The sequence below is a fragment of the Pseudorca crassidens genome, chromosome 11 (assembly GCF_039906515.1).
Source record: "Pseudorca crassidens isolate mPseCra1 chromosome 11, mPseCra1.hap1, whole genome shotgun sequence".
Classification (NCBI taxonomy): Eukaryota; Metazoa; Chordata; class Mammalia; order Artiodactyla; family Delphinidae; genus Pseudorca; species Pseudorca crassidens.
In genome coordinates this window covers 64333403-64357546 of record NC_090306.1, presented here as the reverse complement: position 1 = coordinate 64357546, position 24144 = coordinate 64333403, and the positions used below count along the sequence as shown (strand labels likewise).

Here is a 24144-nt window from a genome sequence, read left to right as displayed (position 1 = left end):
ACATCTTACGCGCTTCACTAGAAAGGACATGATGACTGGCTCAGGCTTTGGTGCCAGGATGCCTGGACTCAAATCCTGGCTCTGCCACTTTTGGGCTTTGTAGCCCAGGGACAGGTCCTGGATCCCTATGAATCTCAATTTCCTCATCTACAGTAACTCACAGGGTTGTTGTGAGGATTAAATGAGCAAATATTTGTAAAACTCTATAGAACAGTATCTGGCACATGGAAGACATTTAATAAATGTTAGTGATTATTATTGTTGTTGCTGTCGACTTGATTTTTCTTTATTTCCATATTTTGTCTCTAGTTTCCTCCAACTGCTCAAATTTACTCTGCTACAACTGATAGAAATCTAATTTTACTGCTCTTTGCTTCTTCTAGTTTAAGAAATAAGCTTTCAAAATATAAATCACAATTTGATCCTGCAGAGACAGAATACTGAGAAATGAAAAATATTGAATGTCTAGTTTTGGCAAAAGGTGCATAGCCACATTCCACTCCTTTAAAAAACAAAAAAGAAAAAACAAAAAAAACTTATCCTGTGGGCTTCCCTGGTGGCGTAGTGGTTGGGAGTCCGCCTGCTGATGCAGGGGACACGGGTTCATGCCCCGGTCCGGGAAGATCCCACATGCTGCGGAGCGGCTGGGCCGGTGAGCCATGGCCGCTAAGCCTGCGCGTCCGGAGCCTGTGCTCAGCAACGGGAGAGACCGCAGCAGTGAGAGGCCCGCGTACGGCAAAAAAAAAAAAAAAAAAGAAAAGAAAAGAAAAAAAGGATTATTTAATAAAGCATTATGACTTCTGGTTTGTTTTCAATAACATTTCTTTCCTTTCTCCCTCCCTCTCTTGCTTTCCTCCTTGCTTCTTTCATTTCATCCCTCAAAAAAATATTATTGAAGGTCTTTGCCTGTAGTAGTCATTGTTCAAGCCAAGGATATACACAAAGAAGGACCCGACCCTGTAGTAGCTGACAATCTGCTGTAGTGTGTGTTGGGGGAGAAGGAAACATGGGAACAGACATACAGACATACAGGAAAGAGTTGTTTAAAAACAGGCAAGAGAGTGCAGCCAGCTGTGCCCTGGTGAGATAGGGAAGGTTCTCCAGAGGAGATAAAGATTTGAACTAGTTGTTGAAGGATTAATAAAAGGGGAGAGGGACTTCCCTGGTGGCGCAGTGGTTAAGAATCTGCCTGCCAATGCAGGAGACACCGGTTCAAGTCCTGGTCCAGGAAGATCCCACATGCCATGGAGCAACTAAGCCCGAGTGCCACAACTACTGAGCCTGCGCTCTAGAGCCCACAAGCCACAACTACTGAAGCCCGCATGCTGCAACTACTGAAGCCTGCATGCCTAGAGCCCGAGCTCCATAATGAAGAGTAGCCCCTGCTTGCCGCAACTAGAGAAAGCCCGCGCGCAGCAACAAAGACCCAACGCAGCCAAGAAAAAGAAAAAAAAAAAGGGGGGGAGAACAGAGGGCATAAAAACACTTGTCATGTTGAGGGGCTGGTGAGTAGTTCAAAAATTATAAAATTTGGGGTCCATGAAAGTGGGTAGTGGGAAGTATGGCTAGAAAAATAGGATGGATTCTGATTGGGATGGGCTTTGCAAGTCTTATTTTGTCATGTAGACATCAAAGAGCCATTGAAGGTTTTATAACAAAGTAGAGTTTATTAGACTTGTATTTTAGAACCATAACTTTGGCATATAGGTCAGAGAGGAATGAGATTGGTAATAGGGAGACCAATTGCAAGTCTATTACAAATAGTTCACATAAGAAATATTGAACATAGGAATGGCTTGTTTTCTCCCTAAGTCGTCTATGTGTGAGAAACAAGGAAAAAAAGTAAAATCTGGGAAAGTAGAACTTTATTTGGCATGTAAGTTAGAAAAGAAAAAAAAACAACACAGCCATCAAAGAGCCACATAAGGGATCCTTGCAGTGAAGGAACTGTATCCTGCCTGACATGATGATACAGAAACTGACACGTGATAACATTGTAGAGAACTAAACACACAAACACACAAGAGGATTGAAGTAAGGGGAAATCTGAATAAGATTGTGGATTGTTGTCATCATTGTGGTAAACTGCGTAAAGTTTATGTGGATCTCTGCGTTATTTTATACAATCGTGTGTGAATCTACAATCATTTTAATAAAAATTTCAACTCAAAATGATCGCAAAATTAAGATATTTTCAAACCAAATATATATTTTATATATATATATATATATATATATATATATATATATATATATATATATATATATATAAATCTCCTTTTGGATGTAGAGGAAGAGATTTAAGGCAACTTTTCCACAATTCCTCACTGGAATTTTGATTGATTTTATGTTGCAGTCATATAATACTTTGGAAAAAAAATGGAAAAAAAGAAAACCAACCAGATTCAAAACTAAGATAAGGTATTTAAATGTGTAGTTTTTTAGATGATAATTATGATTGGTTCCATATTTTACATATTGATTAATTGTGAGGGGAGAAAATAAACATTTATTTACTTACTTACTTTAAATACTTATTTACTTAAATGCAATCACTGCTCTGGGGGCTTACATATATTTTTCCATTTCATGCTGCTGAAAAGGCAAATTTTATTAGAATTATTAATGCACTTTTCAGACGGGGAAGCCTAAGTGTCAGAATGTGTAAGTACTTTTGCAAGGTCACAGTGTTAGGACTAAGCTAAGCCTGTCTGACTTTCAAGCCTATGTACCATGTAAGGTACATGTAAGGACAGTTTTCTTTCCTACCATGTAAGGACAGTTACAGACACAAGCATACTTAAGACAGCATCTCTGTCCCTGACTTCTCTGGTTGAGCTCTACAGTGTCTGTACCCAATACTAAGAAATGTGGAATATAGTACTTTTGTGGTTATCAGTGTGGATTATTTCAGCTCAGGAAAATACGTTTTCAAATTTGTGACAAGATAGCTTTGATAAAATATTTCGCAAAAAATAGAGTCAGATATAATTAGACTTCAGGGCAGTCCCTTCAACCTTTAAACAAAACAAAAACAAAAACAAAACCTCAGTAAGAGGGTTATAACATTTAACTATTATGGAGTGTTTACTATCTGTCAGGTGCCAGGTTAAGCAACTTACGTGCTGTTTAACATCGCACAATGAAATAAGGATGAAACTTGGGCTATTAGACTTCAAGGCCACACTGCTAAACCACTGGGCTATAATGCTGTAAGCATCTACCAGATGAAATTAATGGGGAATGAAGAAAAAAGGAACTCTAACGAAAAGTTTAGCATGATCCACGATCAGTGACCAGAGCCACCATTATTGTAAATTAATTACATGAGTTAACTACATTGTGTGATTTGGGGGCCTAAGGGGGTCTAAGCCATGAGAAAATCTCAGTGCTATGCTCAGATCGGTCACCTTCTACCCCTTCATGTGATTTTATTTTCTCCACAGCTCTTTCACTTACTAATACCGAAGATTATTTCATTACTTGTCTATCACTTGCCCCACATCACCAGAACACAAGTTCAATAAAATTAAGAACCATGTCTTTCTTGTTCAATGCTGTATTTCCAGTGTGTCAAGTTGTTCCTGACATATAAATATTTGTTGAATTAATGCATAAATGATTGCCCTTCCTGGGTCTTAAATGGTAGAGGTTTAGATTTACAAACTGTGGTTCAAAAGATCACATTAAAAGGCATGCCTTATTAGCAATTTATTCGTGTTTCATTCCTTAAATTGGCTAGGATAATTGAAAGAAAGGGAGGAGGAAGCCGGAGGAAGGAGCTGGAGTAAAGGAAAGAGAGAATATAAACTGGTAACGATAAAGCCTTTAAATATGGCAGTGGGGGTTGAAGAAATTAGGAGCCTCGGATCAGTGCCTGAAATTGGTGGGGCACCCTGGAGTGGGATGGAAACCATCATGAAGGCTAACTTCTTAATTTGGTCTCAGATGTTCAAACCACCAACGTGTATGGAAAGGAGGTGAAAGTTATTTACCTTTGATTAGACTGCGGTGCTCTTGAGGACTCCATTGAAATTAGTGCCAAGTGTACTGACATTTTGGGCACTGGTCTACCTAGTTTGTGTATTGTAGATTCTTCAGGAGGAGCCATTATTTTTTTTTAATTTTTAATTTTTTGCAGTACGCGGGCCTCTTACTGTTGTGGCCTCTCCCGTTGCGGAGCACAGGCTCTGGACGCGCAGGTTCAGCGGCCATGGCTCACGGGCCCAGCCGCTCCGCGGCATGTGGGATCCTCCCAGACCGGGGCATGAACCCGTGTCCCCTGCATCGGCAGGCAGACTCTCAACCACTGCGCCACCAGGGAAGCCCAAGGAGTCATTATTGATGTGATTATAATCCTTATTAGCCTTACATCATTGTCAAGTAGGATGTATATGAAGACAGAAAGTTGAGAAAAACAAAATAATCACATAAGAAAACCCAAAATGAATGGATAAACTCAGTAGCACAGAGTGGAAAAGGCAACTAATTTCAATGAGGTTGGGGAGTGCCGAGGGAAAAAACCATATCCTCTAAAATGGATTAGGGGTTGCTGCTAAACATGAGAATTACAATAGATGACTCTAAGCAGTTAGAAGTTTCAAGGAATACAAGAGAGAATAGTTCTCAAACTTTTTAATCTCAGGACCCCTTTACATTCTTAAAAATTGAGGACTCCAAGAACTTTTATGTGTATTATAGATACCTATATTATCATATTTGAAATTAAAATTAAGAAATTTTAAGAGTAGTTATTCGTTATTTCATTTTAAACATTCGTTATTTCATTTCAACAGAAAAGAATCTTTTATATGAAACGTAACTACTTTTCAAAACAAAAAAAATTGAGTAGGTGGCATCGTTTCATGTTTTTGCAAATCTCTTTAACATCTGGTTGAACAGCAGATGACTGGATTCTAATATTTGCTTCTGTTTTCAGTGTTTCCATATCACATGTCATGTAGCCTCTGTAAAACTCCACTCTACACTTATGAGAGAATGAGAGTGCCAAGGCAAATAACATTTTAGTATTATTATGGAAATACTTTTGACTTTCCCCTTCAAAGAGTCTGGGGACCCTCAGACCACACTTCGAGAACCACTGTTTTAAGAGTTAATATTAGTCAATCCAGCTTCAACTGAAAAATAGCCATGAGGTTTCACAGGCCCTGAGGCTTTACATGGGATTTACTTTTTCAAAAAGATGAAACAACACTGTCCTCATTATAAAGCATCCAGACAATACACAAACATGCTATTTTCATCCATCGAAAGTCCTAAAGGATCGCAAGTCTGGTAGAAGGATGGAGAGGTAGTAATGAAGAGCATCCCCGGAAGCCACGGATACCCACTGAGTTAGGAGAAGCAAAACCAGTAGAAGACGCCGCCGAAGTGGTTAGAAGGAAAGAACTGTTGTTCTGAGGGGGAAAAATGGGCGGGGAGAGAAAATGGTTACCGGGGACCGGAGAGTTGCAGGAATTAGGCCGTGACAGCGTCGGGAACTAAGGAGCGCTCGCCGTTAGGATGCGGCAAGCCGGGACCCGGTGGCTGGCCCCCTGCCCTCACCCTTCCCAGTACCACGCAAGGGGGACGAGGTGAGCGGGGGGCGAGGCTGGCGGGTCTGGGCCCTTCCCGGGAACGGAAGGGGTTGCGAATTCCTTTCCAGCGAAGCGGGTAGAAAAGAGATGGCTGGAGGCGTAGTAAGGGGCGGAGGCGGGAACCCGAGGAACCCAAGCTTGGCGCGGGAGGTTTGGAGGTCGCGGGGGGGGGGAAAAGAAGGACGGTTCTGTTGCTAGGCAACCCGCCCTGGACCCGCCTCCCGCTCGCGTTGCTAGGAGACGGCGAGGCCAGGGGGAGGGCGGTGGCGGGGGCCCTACGTGCTGACGCTAATTGTATATGAGCGCGAGCGGCGGGCTCTCGGGTCTTTTTTAGCGCCATCTGCTCGCCGCGCCGCCTTCTGCTCCTCCCGCCGCCGCCCTGAGTCACTGCCTGCGCAGCTCCGGCCGCCTGGCTCCCCGTGCTACCCACCGGTAACGGACGGGAACTCGAAGGGGAAGGGGGGACGTAGAGGCGGCCTGCGCGGAGGGAAGGGGTGAAGGGACGGGGAACCGCGAGCGGGGGCTGCTGGCCGCCCGGGCCTCCGGGGCCGTCCTGTGAGGCCAGAGCCCGAGCCGTTTGCGGAGTCTCGACCCCGCAGTCGGAGAGGGCCCTTGGGATCGGCCGGCGCTTCTCTGGGGAACCGATCAGGACACGCGCGGGGGTCGGTGCGGCCCGCGTGCTAGTCTGCACCGAGCTTTTGAGCTCCACCAGCTTCTCAGCGCGGACGGGAGCGAGGCCGCGGCGACGCCCGGGCGCCCGGAGGAGGCGGCGGCTGCGCCACTAGGGACCGGCAGGCGCCTGGGGTGCGGCCCGGGCCCAGGTTTGTAGCCCACCGCCGCCTCGACGCCCCCGCTCACTCAAAAATAATACTCGGAGGGAGGCCGCTGGGGGATGGAAAGAACCGCGGAGGCTGCGAATTCCGATGGGAGGGAGGGGCTGTGAGGGGACGAGGCCCCTGGGCGGGGAGGGGGCGGGGAGGCAGCGAGGCTCCTGGGCTCCCCGCCCACTGTAGGCGGCGATGGGTCTGGGAGGGGAAACCCCCGGCGGCTTCCCTCCGCACGTGGTCGCCGGCGGGGCCTGATTGGAGACCCCTGTCTGGTTGTCCCTACTTTACTGGAAGTTGTGGAGCTGGTGGGACGTGAAAATGAATAGTGAGCCAATAAGTCCAGCCCTTGGGTTTCCAACTCTTCCCTGCTTCTCTTTGGTCTTAGTCTTTTTATTGGTACCGGATGAAAGTGTGAACGTTAGGTGCTGAATGATGAAGCAGGACCTCCACTGCTAGGATTTTAAAGAATTAACACGTGTAAAGCGCTTACGTTAGCTGTTATTAACAAGAGATTCTTTTGTGTGTCTCAAGTACAAATTAGAATTAGGATGGGTATCTTGACCAGGGTTTTTTATTTGGGGAGAATTGATCCTAATCAGTCTAAGCCTGAACAGTTCTAAGGTGGAAGTAAAGGATTTGGCCTGCAATGTCTTTAATTTTTCTAGGACTTCTATTGCTTTCTTACAAATTAGTTCCTTTGTTCACGTTCCCAGTCTAAGATAGTTAACCAGTTGTTTTGTTTTTAAGGTGAGTGGGGTTATGGTGGAGGAGGTATTACGGGGTGGAATGCGGCGTCAATGTAAACGTACTGAGCGAAGTGTGTAGTCTGCTGCCTTGTCAGTGCGCCCGCTTTGCCCTCAAAAAAAGAGGCAGGGCAGGGAGACGGGTAATGAGGTCCTTTAGGGGAGGGCTGGGTTTTCCGAGTACAAGAACCGGGCACATGATGTCCTCAGGGAGCCCCAATTTTATTCTCTCACTGTCTGATTATACTGTAAGGACTGCACTTTAAAAGCTCACAACTTCAAACTGCTTGCCTGATTTCAGGAGAGCTGAGCTGGAAAATGAAATTTGCCATTTTTGAAAATACGTAGCATCAAAATACCTTTCCAGAATAGTATTTAGTTCCTATTTTCTTGTCGGCTTTAATTAATCCTACTTCTATACGTACTTAGTAATACACCTTTGGCTAAGGGAAAAACCTTATATTTAGAAAAACTTATTTAAAGCTGACCGTTGGTAAATGAGGTTTACAGTGATCTTCTGGGGCTAAATCTCATGCTTCTTTCTAAGTTTTCTGAGTTCAAATTAACGGCACAAATCTAAAATGTGCCATTTACTTTTTAAGAAGACTGGTCCTTTTATATCACTCTGAAAACTTTGATAAAATGTATATGTTGCAAAGTACCTATTTTTGATATAGAACCTATTGACAGGGAAAATTACTAAGCTAATACTAAATGTGACACCCTTGTACTCTAGAGATAAAAAAAAAAACACACCCAACACTTGTACCAGAACTAATTTAATCCAGGTGCTATTTCTTTTATTACTTACTCGCCCATATTGCCTCGAGATGACTGACTGATTCTAAACTCCCCAAAATGTATTCATACAGCGTCCTTTTGCAGGAAAAGGGGCTAAAAAAGGTAGAATCTGATTGACTTAAAGGTATGAAGATGTCAACATACTGCTTTGCTTACTTTATTTTCTGCTTGATTGTAAATTTGAAATATTAATGAAAGGGGATGAACCCTGATCAATTTAGAAAACTAATGAACAATCTATTCATATTCTCAAGTCTAATCAAACCTGTAATTACTTGTGTTCTTAGTTGATTCTTTGAGTAAATATTTTAACTCCTGTTTGGACATACACCTTATTTCATGAGCCAAACAGGCAAATTGGTTGTCTAGATATAAAGTGTTGAGTTGTGATGAGTGCCCTGAAGAAAAAGAAAGTGGGGGAAGTGGGAGATAGTGTAGTATCTATAACCTTCTTTACATGAAGGAATTTGTTAAAACGGCAACATTAAGACCCATTTCATACTAATTTCATCTGAGTAAGTTCTCTCCCTGTTGGGCAGAGTAGGGGTTAGAAGGTGAGCACGGTTGCTTTCACTCATCCTTGTAAGTAAGTTGCTTAGTACTCTGACTGCAGCCCACTAGATCACATTACTGGGCTTGCCATGGAAAGTGGCCTCTACACTTCTGGTTACCAACTGTGCCTTTTACTGCTACATAGTTTGATGTATTTTTTACTTGCTCAGAAGTTTTGTACATTGTGATTTTTTTTGGGAAAGGAGGCTATAATTTTGAAGAGTTTATTAATTTGAATTATTTTCTCAGGTAAAGAGGGTACATAAGAAGAGCACAACAGGCAGAAAATATTCTTGCATGATTATTCAGGCAATGTTTTACTCTGTGTGTATATGAACACATTTAATGCTCCTGGAGATAGCTGGTATCAACATTTTGATGAGGAAACTGAGGTACAGAGCAGTTAAAGAACTTATCCAAGGTTACATAATTGAACAATGATGATTTATAATAAGGATTTTATATTGGTTTAAAGGGAGTTCCCTTGACTTAAATTTACACTATACATCTGCTGGGAATTTAAAAGCACCCGGCTTGGATTCCAATGGGCTTCAAGGGAAAGTTCAAGCACTTACAATCCTGAAGATTTCTTCCAACATATGTCTGATATGTGAATAAATTGTTTTAGTTTGTTAATGCTGAGTGAATTTTCAAGAAATATCAGTATGTTTCTCTGCTGTTGGGTCAGATGATCCCTTGATCCCTTGAACAGAAGACAGTGTTCTCAAATAGGAGTTCATTTGGCTTGGGAGTGTAATACAAAAGTCACTTCTAGGTTGACTTTTGATATCCCTGAAGTGAAAAAAGCATAAAGAATGAGATGTGTTGTGCTGGAATCAAGTAAAGTACTGAGCCCCTGGACCACCGAAATTGTTAATAGAACAGCATTGTCCAAAATACAGATTTGTTTAAAATGCATTTGGAATGAGATATGAGGTCTGAAGTAAAGGGAAATGTTTTCCTTGGGATGTTACTGGCTCCCTTGAACTCTTTTGCTTTAAAACATTTGTAGTTCTTTTTTTTTTTAATTCTTTAAAAATTTTTATTTTTTAATTCTTATTTTCTTACTTTTGTATTTTTGGCTGTGCCGCATGGCTTGTGGGATCTTAGTTCCCCAATCAGGGATCGAACCCACACCCCGGGCAGTAAAAGTGCGGAGTCGTAACCAACCACTGGACCGCCAGGGAATTCCTAAAACATTTGTAGTTTTTAATGATTGGCTGTTTCACCATGAAGTAGTCATTTTCTGTAAAGGAATATAACTATAGGTTACTGTATAATCTATGTAGCAGTAGGCTGATAGGGGAGGCCCCTTGGCTTTTGGAATAGTGGAATTGGCATGGGTATTGGAAGTCAGATTTTAATTCCTAGTTTTTTCACTTGTGTGTTGCTGAGCAAGTTGCTTACTAATCTGCAAATAAGAGGAAAGCATGTAATAATTTTCTACAGAGTAAGCTCCATGAATATTAGCTTTCTTTCCTTCTCATTGAAAGTAAGGAGAACAGAATCAGGTACACTGAAATGGTAGGTCATTTGATGTCTGGACATCTAGCTATTATAAGACCACAGAATAATCAAATGATGGTCTGATTGAATCACTTGTTTCCCCCTCTTTCTCCGATGGAAGATTTTCTTCATGTTCAAGTTCTTGGGTTAAGATTTGCCTTCAGTCATGTTATGAGCTGTCTTTCCATTGAGATCTTCTGTAACATATATTGTTTGGGTAGTGGGTTGAACCTTTTGTCGTAAACTTTAACCTCTTTAAACTTTAAAACAGTGATACCACCTTTTGGTTAAGGATTGTATTCTACTTTGAAGCTTTTTGTATTCTTACATTGTAGATGTGTTTCTTATAAGTGGGATGCAGTTGGATTTTGTTAAATCTAGTCTGACAGTTTTAAAAGGGAGACTTTAGTTGATTTATGTAATCACTATGATTAGGTTTAAATCTGATTTTTGTGTGTGTGTGTACTTTTTATTTGTCCAAAACCTGTTTTTCTTTTAGGTTGATGTAAAAATAGGTATAATTTACTTGGTGTTCCTTGTACTTCGGAAGCTACATGTTCTCTTTCTGAAATTTTGGAGTCACCTTAGAAATTATAACATGCTTACTTAACATTAGAATAATCCATTTCCTCCCCCCCCTTATTCTCACCACTGACAGTGTTATGGTAGTTTAAATTTAACACTACACAGTGGTGATATTATGTCTTTTAAAATATTTGTTTAGGTATACGCTGATAGCCTTATTTCCTCTTATTTCTTCTTGTATCTTTAGATCTCGTGTTTGGGATCACTTGCCTTCTGCCTGAAGAATATACTTAATAGCATTTATTAATGAGAGTGCTGGAGATATTTAATTGAAGGAAACTTTTTACTTTTATTCTTATTTTTATATTTATTTATTTTTGGCTGTGTTGGGTCTTCGTTGCTGCGCGCAGGCTTTCTCTAGTTGCGGCAAGCGGGGGCTACTCTTCATTGTGGTGTGTGAGCTTCTCATTGCAGTGGCTTCTCTTGTTACGGAGCTTGGGCTCTAGGTGTGTGGGCTTCAGTAGTTGTGGCACATGGGCTCAGTAGTTGTGGCTTGTGGGCTCTAGAGCACAGGTTCAGTAATTTTGGCACACGGTCTTAGTTGCTTCTCAGCATGTGGGATCTTCCCGGATCAGGGCTTGAACCCGTGTCTCCTGAAATGGCAGGCGGATTCTGAACCACTGTGCCACCAGGGAAGTCCCTCACCTTCATTCTTAAAGGATGTTTTGGTTGGGTGTAATATTCTAAGATCCGTAGTTATTTTCAGCACATTGAGCACACAGTACGTTCTGTTGTCTTTTGGTGTCTATTGAAGAGAAAACAGTAGTCAGTCTTTTGTGCCTTTGAAGTTAATCTAAGTCTTTTCTCTGTGTGCTTTTTGAGGTGACTTCTGTCCCTATTGTCTTACATTTTCACTCATATATCTAAGTGTGGGTTTTTTATTTATTCTGATTGGAATTTGTAGGGCTTGTCTTTCATTACTTCTGGAAAATTCTTAGCTATTTATTTCTTCAGATATTCTGCCCATTCTGTCCTCTACTCCTAGAACTTGTATTAAATCTTTTTTAGACATTATTGTGTCCTAAAATGCTTTTTCAGTATTTTTTATCCTCTAGTCTCTGCCATACTTTGGAAGATTTCTTCTAAGCTCACTTCCAGCTCACTTAATTCTCTCTCCATCTGTGTTTGGTTTACTGTTAAACCTGCCCATTTAGTTTGATTTCTGTTATTTTTATTTCTAGAAGTTCTGTTTAGTTCTTTGCCAGATTTGCTCTATCACCTTTATTTAGTAAATGACTGTTTCTTGTAGGTACTGCTACAGACACTGTATTTTCAAACTTAATAAGCATGATTGTTTTTTCTGTGTGGTCTTTTTGACAATATTTAAGTCCATTCATAGGATGGGCTTCTGTTGTATTCTTTTCTGTTGCCCCTGTTGTTCTCGAAAATTACTTTATGAATTATTTAAGGTCTAGGATGAAGGCACCTTTCATTTACATTTGGATATGCAGGTGCCTAGGAATGCTGAGATGGCTTTAAGCTCATAGCTTAAGGTTTTGGGTGCAGTGCAGATGAGGTGAATTTGGGCTTTTGAACAGGAGGACTTGTGTATTATCTCTGAGAATATAGCACTTTGAGGTTCCTGCTTAATTTGGGAGGTTTGCTATAAAGATTTCCTACCTTGAATAAGTCCAGGGCTTTTGGTTTCACCAGACAGTAGTTCAAATTTGATTGGCAGTTGCCCTCAGGGCAAAAGCGGCTTCCTTCTACTTATCCTTTTGCTTCCTGTTTTGCCTTCAGTTTTGTGTTAGTAATTTCTTACTATCTTATTAACATTTTCCCATGCTTTTAAGATTTTAACAGATATTTTATTCTGTACTTTTAATTAGTTTTCATTGGTAGAGTTGGTCTGAATAATCTAACTTGTCACTACCAGGAGTGGAAATTCTTCAGAACTCTTAGAAAGCAATTTCATGTCTGATAAATAAAATTCTCATTGATTTTACTTAATGTTGTTGACTGCAATGAAAAAAAATCAATGCAGGTGTTAACCTAAACTTGTGTTTTTCAGTGTGATCTGAATGTCTGAGGGCCACCTGCCTCAGAAGCTGGGTTTCTTATTTCAAATGCAGATTTTTGCGTCCACTCCTTGGTTTTGAATCTGGGTATGGGAATAGCTCCTTTATTTTTAGTTTTTTGATTTATTTGTAATTCTAGATTTACAGAAAAGTTGTAGTTCAGAGTTCCCGTATGCCCGTTACCCAGTTTCCCCTAATGTTAACATCTTATACTGCCATGGTGCATTTACTGGTCAGTCTGCATTTGTCAAAACTGAAAGAAGCTGTTTTTAGCCATCATTCTAGCTAATTATTTTGCAGGAACACTGACCCCATGTAAAGGGTAATTCAAAATGGACAATGAAAAACATTGTGTGTGTTTATTGAGTGTTAACTAGGTGTCAAACACGAATCTTTTACATGAATTTGCTTCTTAATAAGAGAAATCCAATGAGGGAAAAATTTTCTCCTGCTTTTTGAAGATGATGAAATAAGGCCAGAAGTTGTTTGCCTGAGCTAGATTGCTACAAAGCTGGTGTCAACCCAAATGATCTGACTGCAAAATTTGGCACACTTTTCTTTAAAACACAAAAGTGTATACAACCAAGAAACCTAATTTAGCCAGAATGCGCAGATTGGAGAAGGCATCTCTGAAGAAGTGAATGCCATCTTGTTGTATCTTGAATCCTCTGTAATAAAGAATCAAAAGAATTTCATTATAAGAGTTTGAATTCTAAATGTAATGCCACAAGGTGGATACTGAGGGTAGAAGTGTAACCATTTTTCTGTGAACATGTTAAAATGATATAAAAATTTGAATTTAGAAGTTTTGGGTGTTTTTTGTTTCATACTTTTGATAATTGCTGGATTTACTACACTGTATATTCAACCCGGCAAATTCTAAAATGTTATTAAATAAGTATCTGTATAGGAAAACCGAATAATGCAGAATGAAACGTAAGTTCTCATTTACTTCCAATCTTTTCTCTCTTATAGGTAGCTCCTGTTAGGTTTCTGGTGTATCTTTCCAGAAATGTCTTATTCACAAGAAAGTATGTACATGTATGAGTATGCACATTCATATATATCCAGATTGGATTTTGCCATACATCCTTTACCCCTGCTTTGGTGCTCTTTCCATATCAACTCAGATCTGCTTCATTTTTTTATTGCACAGCATTCCATTGTATGCACATTAATACTAAGGTTTTTTTTGTATACTGCTTTGTATACTTTCTATACTCCTCTGAAGGATATGATGCAGTGATTGGAAAAAGCAGATATAATACCTGTAATCATGAATTTTATGGCCTGGTCAGTTGTGGGGAGACAGACATTAGTCAAATAATCACAATAATTTATAATTACAAACTTGAGACATCGTATGATGGAAAGAAATGGAGCTTTATAGGAGTGTGTACAACCCAGAAATCTTACTTAGCCAGGATGTACAAGTTGGAGAAGGCATCTCTGAAGAAGTAAATGCCAGCCTGTCCTGTCTTGAAGAAGTAAATCTTTGAGCTGAGAGCCAAAGAATGTGTAGGACTGGCAAGAACCTATTAGGCGAGCATGAAACATTTACAGACCCTGAGACCCTTTAATTTTTTTCAAGGTAGGTTCTCATAAGTGAATAACCAAGGCTGGAGATGGACATATTTAAGGCTTTTGTTATTCCCATGGCCAAAGTGCTCTCCAGAAAGATAATGGTTTAAAGGAACACTAGCCATATTTAAGAATGCATATTCACCATAATTTTCCCTGCATTAAAAGAAAATCCTTACTCTGATTTCGTAGACAAGTTTGAATCCCGCTTGTGTTTCTTTGACTGATTGAATATTTTTCTTATTTTTGAATTAGTATCTTCATAATTTTTTGATAAATGTTTTGTTAATGCTAGCTAATTAACCAGCATCACTAGAGAAATTTATCAATGCTGTTAGAAATTATTTACAGCAAACAGAAAGTGTAAAAAATAGATTAGGATACATTAGGAAGAAATATTTCTAAATTGTCTAAAGGGTGGATGTTGGATCAGCAATACTATTCCAAATGAAAGCACTTCACTGCTAAAATCAGTAACTCTTAATTCTTTAAGTGAAAAGCATATTAAGCATGTTGGTATGAGGAATCACATCTTGTAGCATCTTGTGAGTTAAACTAAGGTTTTAATTTTTAAAAGATTAAAAATTGATTTTAATGTGGGATTCTAACCTTAATTTTTTAAAAAGTAATCTGTGCATTACCTATGGCATTCAGCCATTTTTCTGGCTCAGTGTAACACATTTTGTCTTAGTTTTGGCTTTCCTTTTTGTTTTAATTTTATTTTTTGTACAGCAGGTTTTTATTATCTATTTTATAAGGTTTTGGTTTTCTAAAAGCAGTATTCTCTAAATTAATACTAATCTTATAGTACAAAAGAACTTAGGACATGCTCTGATCAGTCCTAACAGTATTCAGGTCTGACAACCAAGAACATTATGGACAGTGTGCCAGCGTATCCGGGGTAGGCTGGGGGTGTGGTGGTATTCAGTGATGTGACATGAGGTACATTCGCGGAGATGAGGAAGGTTTACTTGACATAGATTGGGACCAGAGCTTTTTATAACTGCCATTAAATAGTTTAAAGGGCTGACATTTGATAACAAGAATTATTAAACTAAAAAAAAAAAAAAAAGATCTCCAGGGGGAGCATAATGAGTACAGTACAGCATGTGGCAGATTTTAACTTTTTAACATGAATTTGATAAAAATTAATACTGTAAAAATCAAGTGGGTTTGAGAGAGGTAAAACAGTTGTCCACACAAAGACTTTTATACACAAATGCTCATAGCAGCTCTATTTATAATAGCCCCCTGCCAAAAGAAAACCCAGATGTCCATCAGCAGCTGAATATTTAAACGTACAATAGAATATATGTTTTCTATGGAATACCATTATACAATAAAAAGTAATGAGGGCTTCCCTGGTGGCGCAGTTGTTGAGAGTCCGCCTGCCGATGCAGGGGACACGGGTTCGTGCCCCGGTCCGGGAAAATCCCACATGCCGCAGAGCGACTGGGCCCGGGAGCCATAGCCGCTGAGCCTGCGCATCCGGAGCCTGTGCTCCGCAACGGGAGAAGCCACAACAGTGGGAAGCCCGCATACCGCAAAAAAAAAAAAAAAAAAAAAAAAGTAATGAATATTTGATAAATACTACAACATAGATGAATCTCAGAATAATTTTTCTGAATGAAAGAAGCCGGACTGGGGGGAAAAAAGTACATACTGTATGATGGCATTTCTATAAAATTCTAGAAAGTATGAACTAGAGTGACAGCAGAGCAACAGTTGCCTGGGGTGGGAAGCAGGAAGGGGAGAAGGGAGGTGTTCTAACAGGGCAGGGGAAAAACTTTGAGAGTGATGGATATGTTCATTATTTTGACTTTGATGATGGTTTCACGGGTGTATATATATGTGAAAACTTGTCAAAGTAAAAAAAAAAATCAACTGGGTTTGATCTGTGAGGTACTAAGCAGCCCAGAAATTTAAGCAAAAATTGACCATTCATGGTTGTTAAAGGAATTTGAATAAAGACTCTTTGTATTGTTCCTTTCCTGTGATTCTAGCATACATTAGATTTTCACCAACAGTGCTATTGTAAAAACCCTTGCCCAATAGATTCTGAATGCCAAGTAGTAACTTGTAAGCAGCATCCTCTGAAAAATTACTTCAGTGACTAGTGTCTGTGTTCCGTGTTTTTTCTTGAAATAGTTTTAACGTGATATTCATTTAAAGGTTTTGGTTTCAAATGTTTTTATTGGTTATAAATAAGTCGTATGCTCTTTCTTTTTAACATTGATGTTTCTCTCCATAGATATTTGGCGTTCATACAACATGGCAGACATCGACAAGTAAGTGGCAGATAGTTGGTTCCTTTTTCAGATTTGGCATCACTTTGTACCGTGTGATGTAGTTAACAGCAGTACAAATTATGTACTATGAAAATGTATGGTAATGACATGCTTTAGTGCCTGCTATTTTAAAAGTTGGGTACAATGTATTCAAGACAAAATATAGTATACATAATCACTGTCATAAATATAGTAAACCGTTTGTCAGTATTTATTCTTAGGGAAGTGCTGAGCACAATAATGAGTCATAAATATTTGGAGAATTCATTTTTACCATTTCTCAAAGATTTTACTACTTGCGTTGTAAAGTATCATACATATAAGATAAAAAGTGTGTGAAGCTTATGTGTAGAATTTAAAGAATAACAGTACACTTGTGTACAAGTTTTTAAAAATGGATCATTACTTTTAGAAGCCCTGTGTGCCCCTTCTCAATTGCATCCTCCTTTTCTCTCCAGAGGTGTCAGTACTATCTTGCCTTTTGTCTAATTCACTTCTTTGTTTTTCTTTAGAGTTTTACAACCTACAAATTCTTAATCAGTGTTTACTTTTGAAAATCTGAATAGCAGTTACAAACTTAGCTGTGTAAAGAAAAAAGCAGTGTCAGTTGAAGGGTCCAAGGTAGGAAAATAAAAAGTAAAGGAGTATCTGGGTCATGGACTGGCTTCAGCTTTCCTGAGTCTTTACAAGGGCTTATTTTGGACAAGTCATTGGGCAAGGTCATACATCCTGGAAACATAGGTTTATTGAAGTTGGCATCTGTCAGGGTTCTAGTGTGGATGGATGTCTTGCAGAAGTATGGTGAAGGAGAATGAGGTGACCTGCACTATTTGTTGCTGTTTGTAATTTCACAATAGTCTGCCAACTCAGGAATAGGTAAAACAGAACATTTCAGGATGAAGGGGTTATGATGTGATTATCCACAGCTGTTGTAGGCAGCAGAACATGGAGGTGGGAGGGCAGGAAACTTATATCATAAGGGCAACACATTCAAGTACTTATACGAATTTGGCCAATCCTCCCATGTATACTGTCTTCAGCGTAAAAAGAAGAGTGGCAGCAGACATTTTAGTGATAATGGCTGTCAAAGTGATTGTCTCCTGAATCACACTGCTCCAGTGTGGATTGCTTGACCTTGGTTGCCAATTGTCATTGTGGATTTATTTTATCTTCCTGGGGTTTCCTTTTGTCTCTCCTCTCTTGGGTGCTGTTTGCTATATCCCATGTTTTCTTTTTTTGGTTCTTTGGTTTAGTACCTTGGAAGAGTACAAGGGAAGTAAATTCTTTTGAGATGGCATGACTGAAGATGACTATTTTACCCTTCTGCTTGATATTTGGGGTGTAGAATTGTAATTTAGGAATCACTTTTCTTTAGAATTTTGAAGGCATTGCTCCATTGTCACCTTGCTTCTAGTGTTGCTGTGTTGAAGTTCAAAATCGTCATAATTCTTGATCATTTGTATGTAACACTTTTTAAAAAACGTAGACATGTATGTCTATTTCTGGAAGCTACTCTGGCTTTGGAGTTCAGAAATTTTTACATTGTTAGGTCTTTTTTTTTTTAATCTCTTGTTAGGCATTCAGTGGTGGACTCTCAGTCTGGCAACTTGATAGCTGTCAGTTCTAGGGAATATTCTTGACTTATTTTGTTGATTGTCTTGTTCCCATTTTCTATTTCTGGAGCTTCTGTTATATGTTGGACTGGTTCTTGTGATTACCTTTTGTCCTAGTTTCCATCTTTGTCTCTTTGCTCTTCTTTCTGGGCAAAGCTGAAGAAACTTTATCTTTTAACTCTTGTATTGAGTTTCTAAATTTCTGTTTTAGTTTTCAAGCGTTCCTTTGCTCTGTGTTCCTATTTTTATAGCATCTTGTTCTTACTTCACTGATTGTAATATCTTTTCTCTGGATGTTCTTTCCCCTGTATAGTCTGTTTGGTCTTAAATTTTTCTTTCCTGTTTTGGTCTCCATGTAGGAGGCTTTCCTCAAATAGGAGGTAATACTTGTTTGCTCTTTAAGACTGGGTGGGGGAAATGCATAGTTGAAGGATGTTTTTTAAAAGTTAATTGGCGAATTTGACTGTTGGGAGGGGGGGAGTGCTTTCAATTTAGGATTTTAATGTGGGCTCACCAGGGCAGACATTTGTTGTGAGACTCCCCACTGTCAGAATGGCATTTTTTTCTGGGCTGGTCACATACCCCAGTAAAGAGTGTTGGGGTAAAGATACGGCTTCCATACATTTGGGAACTAACTTGGGAGAAGGCAGCTGGGGAGGGGTCTCTGCATTCAGCATTCTATCAGTAGTATGTATATATCTGTGATCCTCTAGTCTGAGCTTCCAGTTCCCTGTCCAGAGAAGAAACTGTTCTGCTAGAGTGAGAAAGAGGATCTAAGGATTTAACTGTTTATTAGTTTTTGCTTAGTTCTCCCTATTTTATCCACCTTCGCCCCCAAGCCCTAGTTCTAGAAGTGTCCTTTTTAAGATTCTGTGTTTAGGCTCGTTCTCAGCTCTACCACTGCTGACTTAGATTTCAGTTGTCGGTGAATTTGCTGCTTTTTGTCTCCTTGTCCTTCAGTATTTGTTTAAAAACCCCTTTGTCATAATTTTAGTGGAGATTTTGGAAGGATTAAGATCAGATGAGTATGTGCAGTCTGTCATCTAACATTCATTTTGTCTTAAACTTCGAAAAAAGAGTAAGTTGGTTGTGGTAGCTTGATTCTGCCCTATGCTTCCCACCCCATTATTTACTATTGGATGCCTGTGAGCTCTTAGGAGGGTAGGAGGAAGAGGAAGATCCTTGTTCTTTAAAGCAGGAGTCCGCAGACTTTTTCTTTAAAGGACCTGATCGTAAGTATTTCAGGCATTTTGGGCCATGAGTTTTCTGTTGCAGCTATTCAGCTCTGCCGTTATAGTGTGAAAGAAGCCAGAGACAATACATAAATTAATGTGGCTGTGTTCCAATAAAACTTTATTTACAAAAATAGGACTGGGCTGGATTTGGCCATATGACACAGTTTGTGGACTTCTGTTTTAAAGCTTTAAGTTTTAGATGTTCAATAAATGATTGAATGAGATGGCACTGGAGGAAGAGCTGTTCCATGTTGTCTTTATGCTTAACTTTATAGTGAATAAAAGATATTCCCAAAATAATCTGTATTGTTTCTGATGGGAAGGCTGTTTTTTTTTCCCTTTGTTGACAGAAACAGATTTTTCTAGCAGAATACAGTTGACCTTTTTTATAGTTCCTATATGAAAAATTAATTTTTCAAATGCTATTTCTAGACTAACCAAATACCATACTAAAATGTAAAATAACACAAGGAATTGTATGATGATCTGTATGTTGAGTTAGATATCCTAATTCCCCATTTTAATGCTGATTGTAATCTCATGTTCAAAAACTAGATTTTTAAGATGAAATGGGAAGAATGTTATTACTTTTTACCTTCTCTTTCAATGGTCCATCCTCCTGGCTTTACTATAAGCATGAAGTAGACTCAGGTCTTCTTAACTTTTACTGTTCTTCCCCATCTCCCCTATGAAGTGAAGAAAAAAGGAAGGTCCAAAGATAGTAAGTACAGGCTGATGTGGTTGTTCCACAGCCACCAGGGATCCAGGATCCTTCTGTTTTTCCAGACTCCTTAATTTATTCTTAGCTGGTGAGTTCTGTTCTCTAGGATGCCTCATGGTCCAACATGGCTGCTGGAGCTCTAGCCATCATATCCCTGTTCTAGGGAGGGAGCAATATCGAAAAGGGTTCCAGCTGTTTACCATTCTATTAAGGAGGCTTTATATATATATATATATAAAATTCTACATTCCTCTTTTTTTACCTTACTGCCAAAAGATGGTTATATAGCCACATCTAGCTGAAAGGTAGGCTGGGCTATGTAGACTTTTTAGCTTGGTTTATTACCATCTCATATAAAATCAGAGTGCTGTTACTAGGAAGAATGAAACCAATGGATTTGGGTAGAAAGCACATACTTTCTGACATTACATCCTCTGAATCACAACCTGTCAAACCACATTTTTAAAGCTTAGAGTATAAACTTTATATTAGACCATATGCTTTTAAATGAAATTTTAAGTATTTCCAATTTGTCCTTGTTTACATATGAAGTTAGAAAACTGAATCACCCTTTGGATTTCCTACTTCATATTTTTGAAAGAGGAATATTCACCTAGAAAATGAACTGAAGTTTTCTATAATTTTTTTTTTTTTTTTTTTTGGGTAATTGGTATATTTGAACCTTGGTGTGATACTATAATATTATAGCAAAGAACAGTCTGAACTTGATCAAGATTTGGATGATGTTGAAGAAGTAGAAGAAGAAGAAACTGGTGAAGAAACAAAAATCAAAGGTATTATTTTAAATTCCTTCAGGAGCCAGTGATTGCTGGCGCGTGTCTTCTGGAGGGTAGTAGTAAATATCATTCTCTTTTTGGATACTTGTCCACTTTACTGACTAGCCAAACCTGCAGTAACAGTTTTGTGTGTAAATGTATGTTTGGGATGGGGAGGGGGAGGGAGGGAGGGAGGAAGGGAGGGGCAGAGGGAGCTGGAGATGGAGAGGAGTGGTAGTAAGCGAGGAGGGAATGGATGTAGTGACCTAGCAGAAGTCACTGTGTGTACGCTCTACTGCTGGAGTGATGTCATAGCAAACAGTTGCCTGTGAGATATGTCTCAATTTAGGTACGTTATAGGTGGTGGTAGGAGTTGTTTCTAGTGGTGCTTCTAAATAACACTAGCTTAGACTTATTTGAAAATGTTTAGTATTTAATATGTAGAAAATACGTAGTGTGTATGTCTGTTTTTAATCCATTCCAACCGATCAAAAAGAGACATTTATTAAATGTAGACAAAATCATTTCAAAATTTTCTTTAGCAAATTATTTTTAAAGGGGGTAATAATGGTAGTGGGGAATTATACTGCTTTAGGATATGCCCTGTAGCTTAGGAGCCAAGAATATCAACGTACCAGATGACTCAACTTCTCAATTTTTTTTTTTTTTTTTCGCGGTACTCGGGCCTCTCACCGCTGCAGCCTCTCCCGTTGCGGAGCACAGGCTCCAGACGCGCAGGCTCAGCGGCCTTGGCTCACGGACCGAGCCACTCCGCGGCATGTGGGATCCTCCCGGACTGGGGCACGAACCCGTGTCCCCTGCATCGGCAGGCGGACCCCCAACCACTGCGCCACCAGGGAAGCCCCTCAACTTCTCATTTTTAAGACAGAATGAGGTTTATTCTGAAAAGACTGCTGAACTTCTAGCTTCAGCTTTCATTGTGCAGCGTTTTTTTAAAAGATACAGAACTGTATCTTTAGTGGCCAGTATTGGTATTTCTGAAAGCATGTTGGTTATCACAGCTGTACATCATCCAATAATAAAATCAGTATTAGAAGTAAATTGATGTTTAAAAACAAATTGGGAAAATTAATCGTAATTTTTTGGTGAAGTCTGTATTGATGGAGGAAATAAGATAGCAAAATAATTTGTTTTGCATAAATCTAGGTTATTTTTAGATTTAATATAATTTTTAGATGCCATTAATAACCAAATTTTGTTTGGCTTTAGTTACAACTTTTGACTATCTCAGTTGTTAACTTTCTCTGTTCAGATACCCACAAGCACATTATACAAGCATCAACGAAACGTTCAGATTCATTTGACCATCTTTGTCCCAGGCTTGAAACTGTCACTGTATTTGCAGTTTTCTTGTATGTGTTGTTTGACTTCAAAGGGTTATCAAGGATCATAGATAGGCATCTGGATGAATCTTTGAGATTCCCAAAACACAAGGTGGGTAAAACAAGGTAGTAGGAAAAGAAAGGATAATGTTCATAGTAGTTGTGGCAGTGGCCTTGAGAAATGGTGTACGTTAGACATCATTAGAATCTGAACTTTTCCTGTACACTGGGTTTTCCTAGAGTGAATTTTCTTTAGCTTGCTGCTCGTCTCTACTCATACCAGCGATTTATGAGCTAGTCAGGAAAGTTTCATGATTGGATTGTCCTATTCAAATAGCATGATACATTTTCATAAAATCCTTCTTTCAATGCCCTTTTTTTTTTCAAAGCGCGTCAGCTGACTGTTCAGATGATGCAAAATCCTCAGATTCTTGCAGCCCTTCAAGAAAGACTTGATGGTCTGGTAGAAACACCAACAGGATACATTGAAAGGTACAAGTTCTTCTTTTTCATAGTCCTTATTTATCTTTCTATAATCAACGTTGCAGGTGTATATTTTTAAGGCCATCTGGGACTTAATGTATGTCACAATGGAAAGCTAGTGTTCATTAGTATCTAGTATAGGATTATTGGGAGTTTAAAATTTTGCTGAGTACAGGTTTAGAGTTGGTCTTTTAAAGTTTATTTTGGTTCATCTCCGTAGGGAGTATACTGATCTTAAATCATTTCTGAGATTTGTTAGAAATGCACAGAATTAAAAGAAATACAGATTTCTTATTTATTTCATTGGTGATATAAATCACTAATAATAGCCCAAATATCTTATTCTGCTTATAATTTTTTACATAACTTTATAATTCTAAGATCTCTCCACATTGCTGTCTATATGTATCTCTCGTCATTAGTTTCTAGCTTCTAAATGTTTCCTGGTACTCTGTGATGTGTGTCCACCATGCTTTATTATATGCTTTTTCCTTGATGGTCATCCAGTTTGTCTCCAAGCTTCATCAACACGAATTCAGTTGTGATGTTGTTCACGCTTGTGTATGTCCTCTTAAGGAGCTGTGTAGGAATTTCTTGGGATATGTACTTATCAGTGCAATTGTTAATTATGGGATATGTAGACCTTCAGTACTTCCAGGTGCTTTCTGCAATGCCTATATCCAGTATGTGAAGGTCGCTTTACCCTTGTGTCCTTGCCAACAATTGACATCATTCAGCTTTATAGTTTTTCTGTTTTTACCAATCTAAGAGGTGCAGGCTCATTTTGTTTTACTTGTATTTTCTGATTTCTAATGGGTTGAGCTTGCTTTCATAATAATTGCGAGTGAGCCTTTTAGGTTGCTCATTTTGTACCCTTTTGCCCATTCACATTTTGGGGTTTACTATCTTTTTTTAAAAATCAATTTATTTTTGGCTGCGTTGGGTCTTTGTTGCTGCATGTGGGCTTACTTTAGTTGCGGTGAGCAGGGGCTTCTCTTTGTTGCCATGCACGGGCTTCTCATTGTTGTGGCTTCTCTTGTTGTGGAGCACGGGCTCTAGGCGTGTGGGCTTCAGTAGTTGTGGCACTCGTGCTCAGTACTTGTGACTCACGTGCCCAGTACTTGTGGCTCATGGGCCCTAGAGCACAGGCTCAGTAGTCGTGGCGCACGGGCTTAGTTGCTTCACAGCATGTGGGACCCTGGACCAGGGTTCGAACCTGTGTCCCCTGCATTGGCAGGTGCATTCTTAACCACTGTGCCACCAGGGAAGCCCTGGTTTACTGTCTTTTTCTTGTTTTGTAGGAGTCCTTGTGTATTCTAGGTTTTAATCCCTTATCAGTTTTAGACTTTGTAAATAATCTATTGTCATTTCTATTAATTTTGTCCATGGTGTCCTCTATTAAACAAATCCTTAATTTTTATGTTTGTTAAATTTTTTGACATACGGCTTGTTCTTCTGAAGATAAGTCTTTCATT

The 24144-nt window shown here is 39.3% G+C and overlaps 1 protein-coding gene across 9 annotated transcripts in view; it reads left to right on the top strand.

Annotated features, from left to right (window-relative positions):
* Positions 1 to 5396: 5396 nt before the first annotated feature.
* The window catches only part of NAP1L1 (nucleosome assembly protein 1 like 1), a 33270-nt gene continuing 14522 nt past the window's right edge, over positions 5397 to 24144 (top strand). For 5 of the 9 annotated variants that reach the window (XR_010932496.1, XM_067697384.1, XM_067697383.1 and 2 more), the window contains exons 1-3: positions 16462 to 16498; positions 20776 to 20861; positions 22576 to 22678. Coding sequence is in view for 8 of the 9 variants with exons in the window: in XM_067697384.1 (XP_067553485.1) it covers positions 16482 to 16498; positions 20776 to 20861; positions 22576 to 22678 (206 nt within the window). In the remaining variant the exon portion in view is untranslated. Of the gene's footprint in view, positions 5595 to 5915; positions 6030 to 16461; positions 16499 to 20775; positions 20862 to 22575; positions 22679 to 24144 lie in introns of those variants that run through there. The other 4 variants (XM_067697388.1, XM_067697387.1, XM_067697391.1 and 1 more) reach the window with 4 other exon arrangements.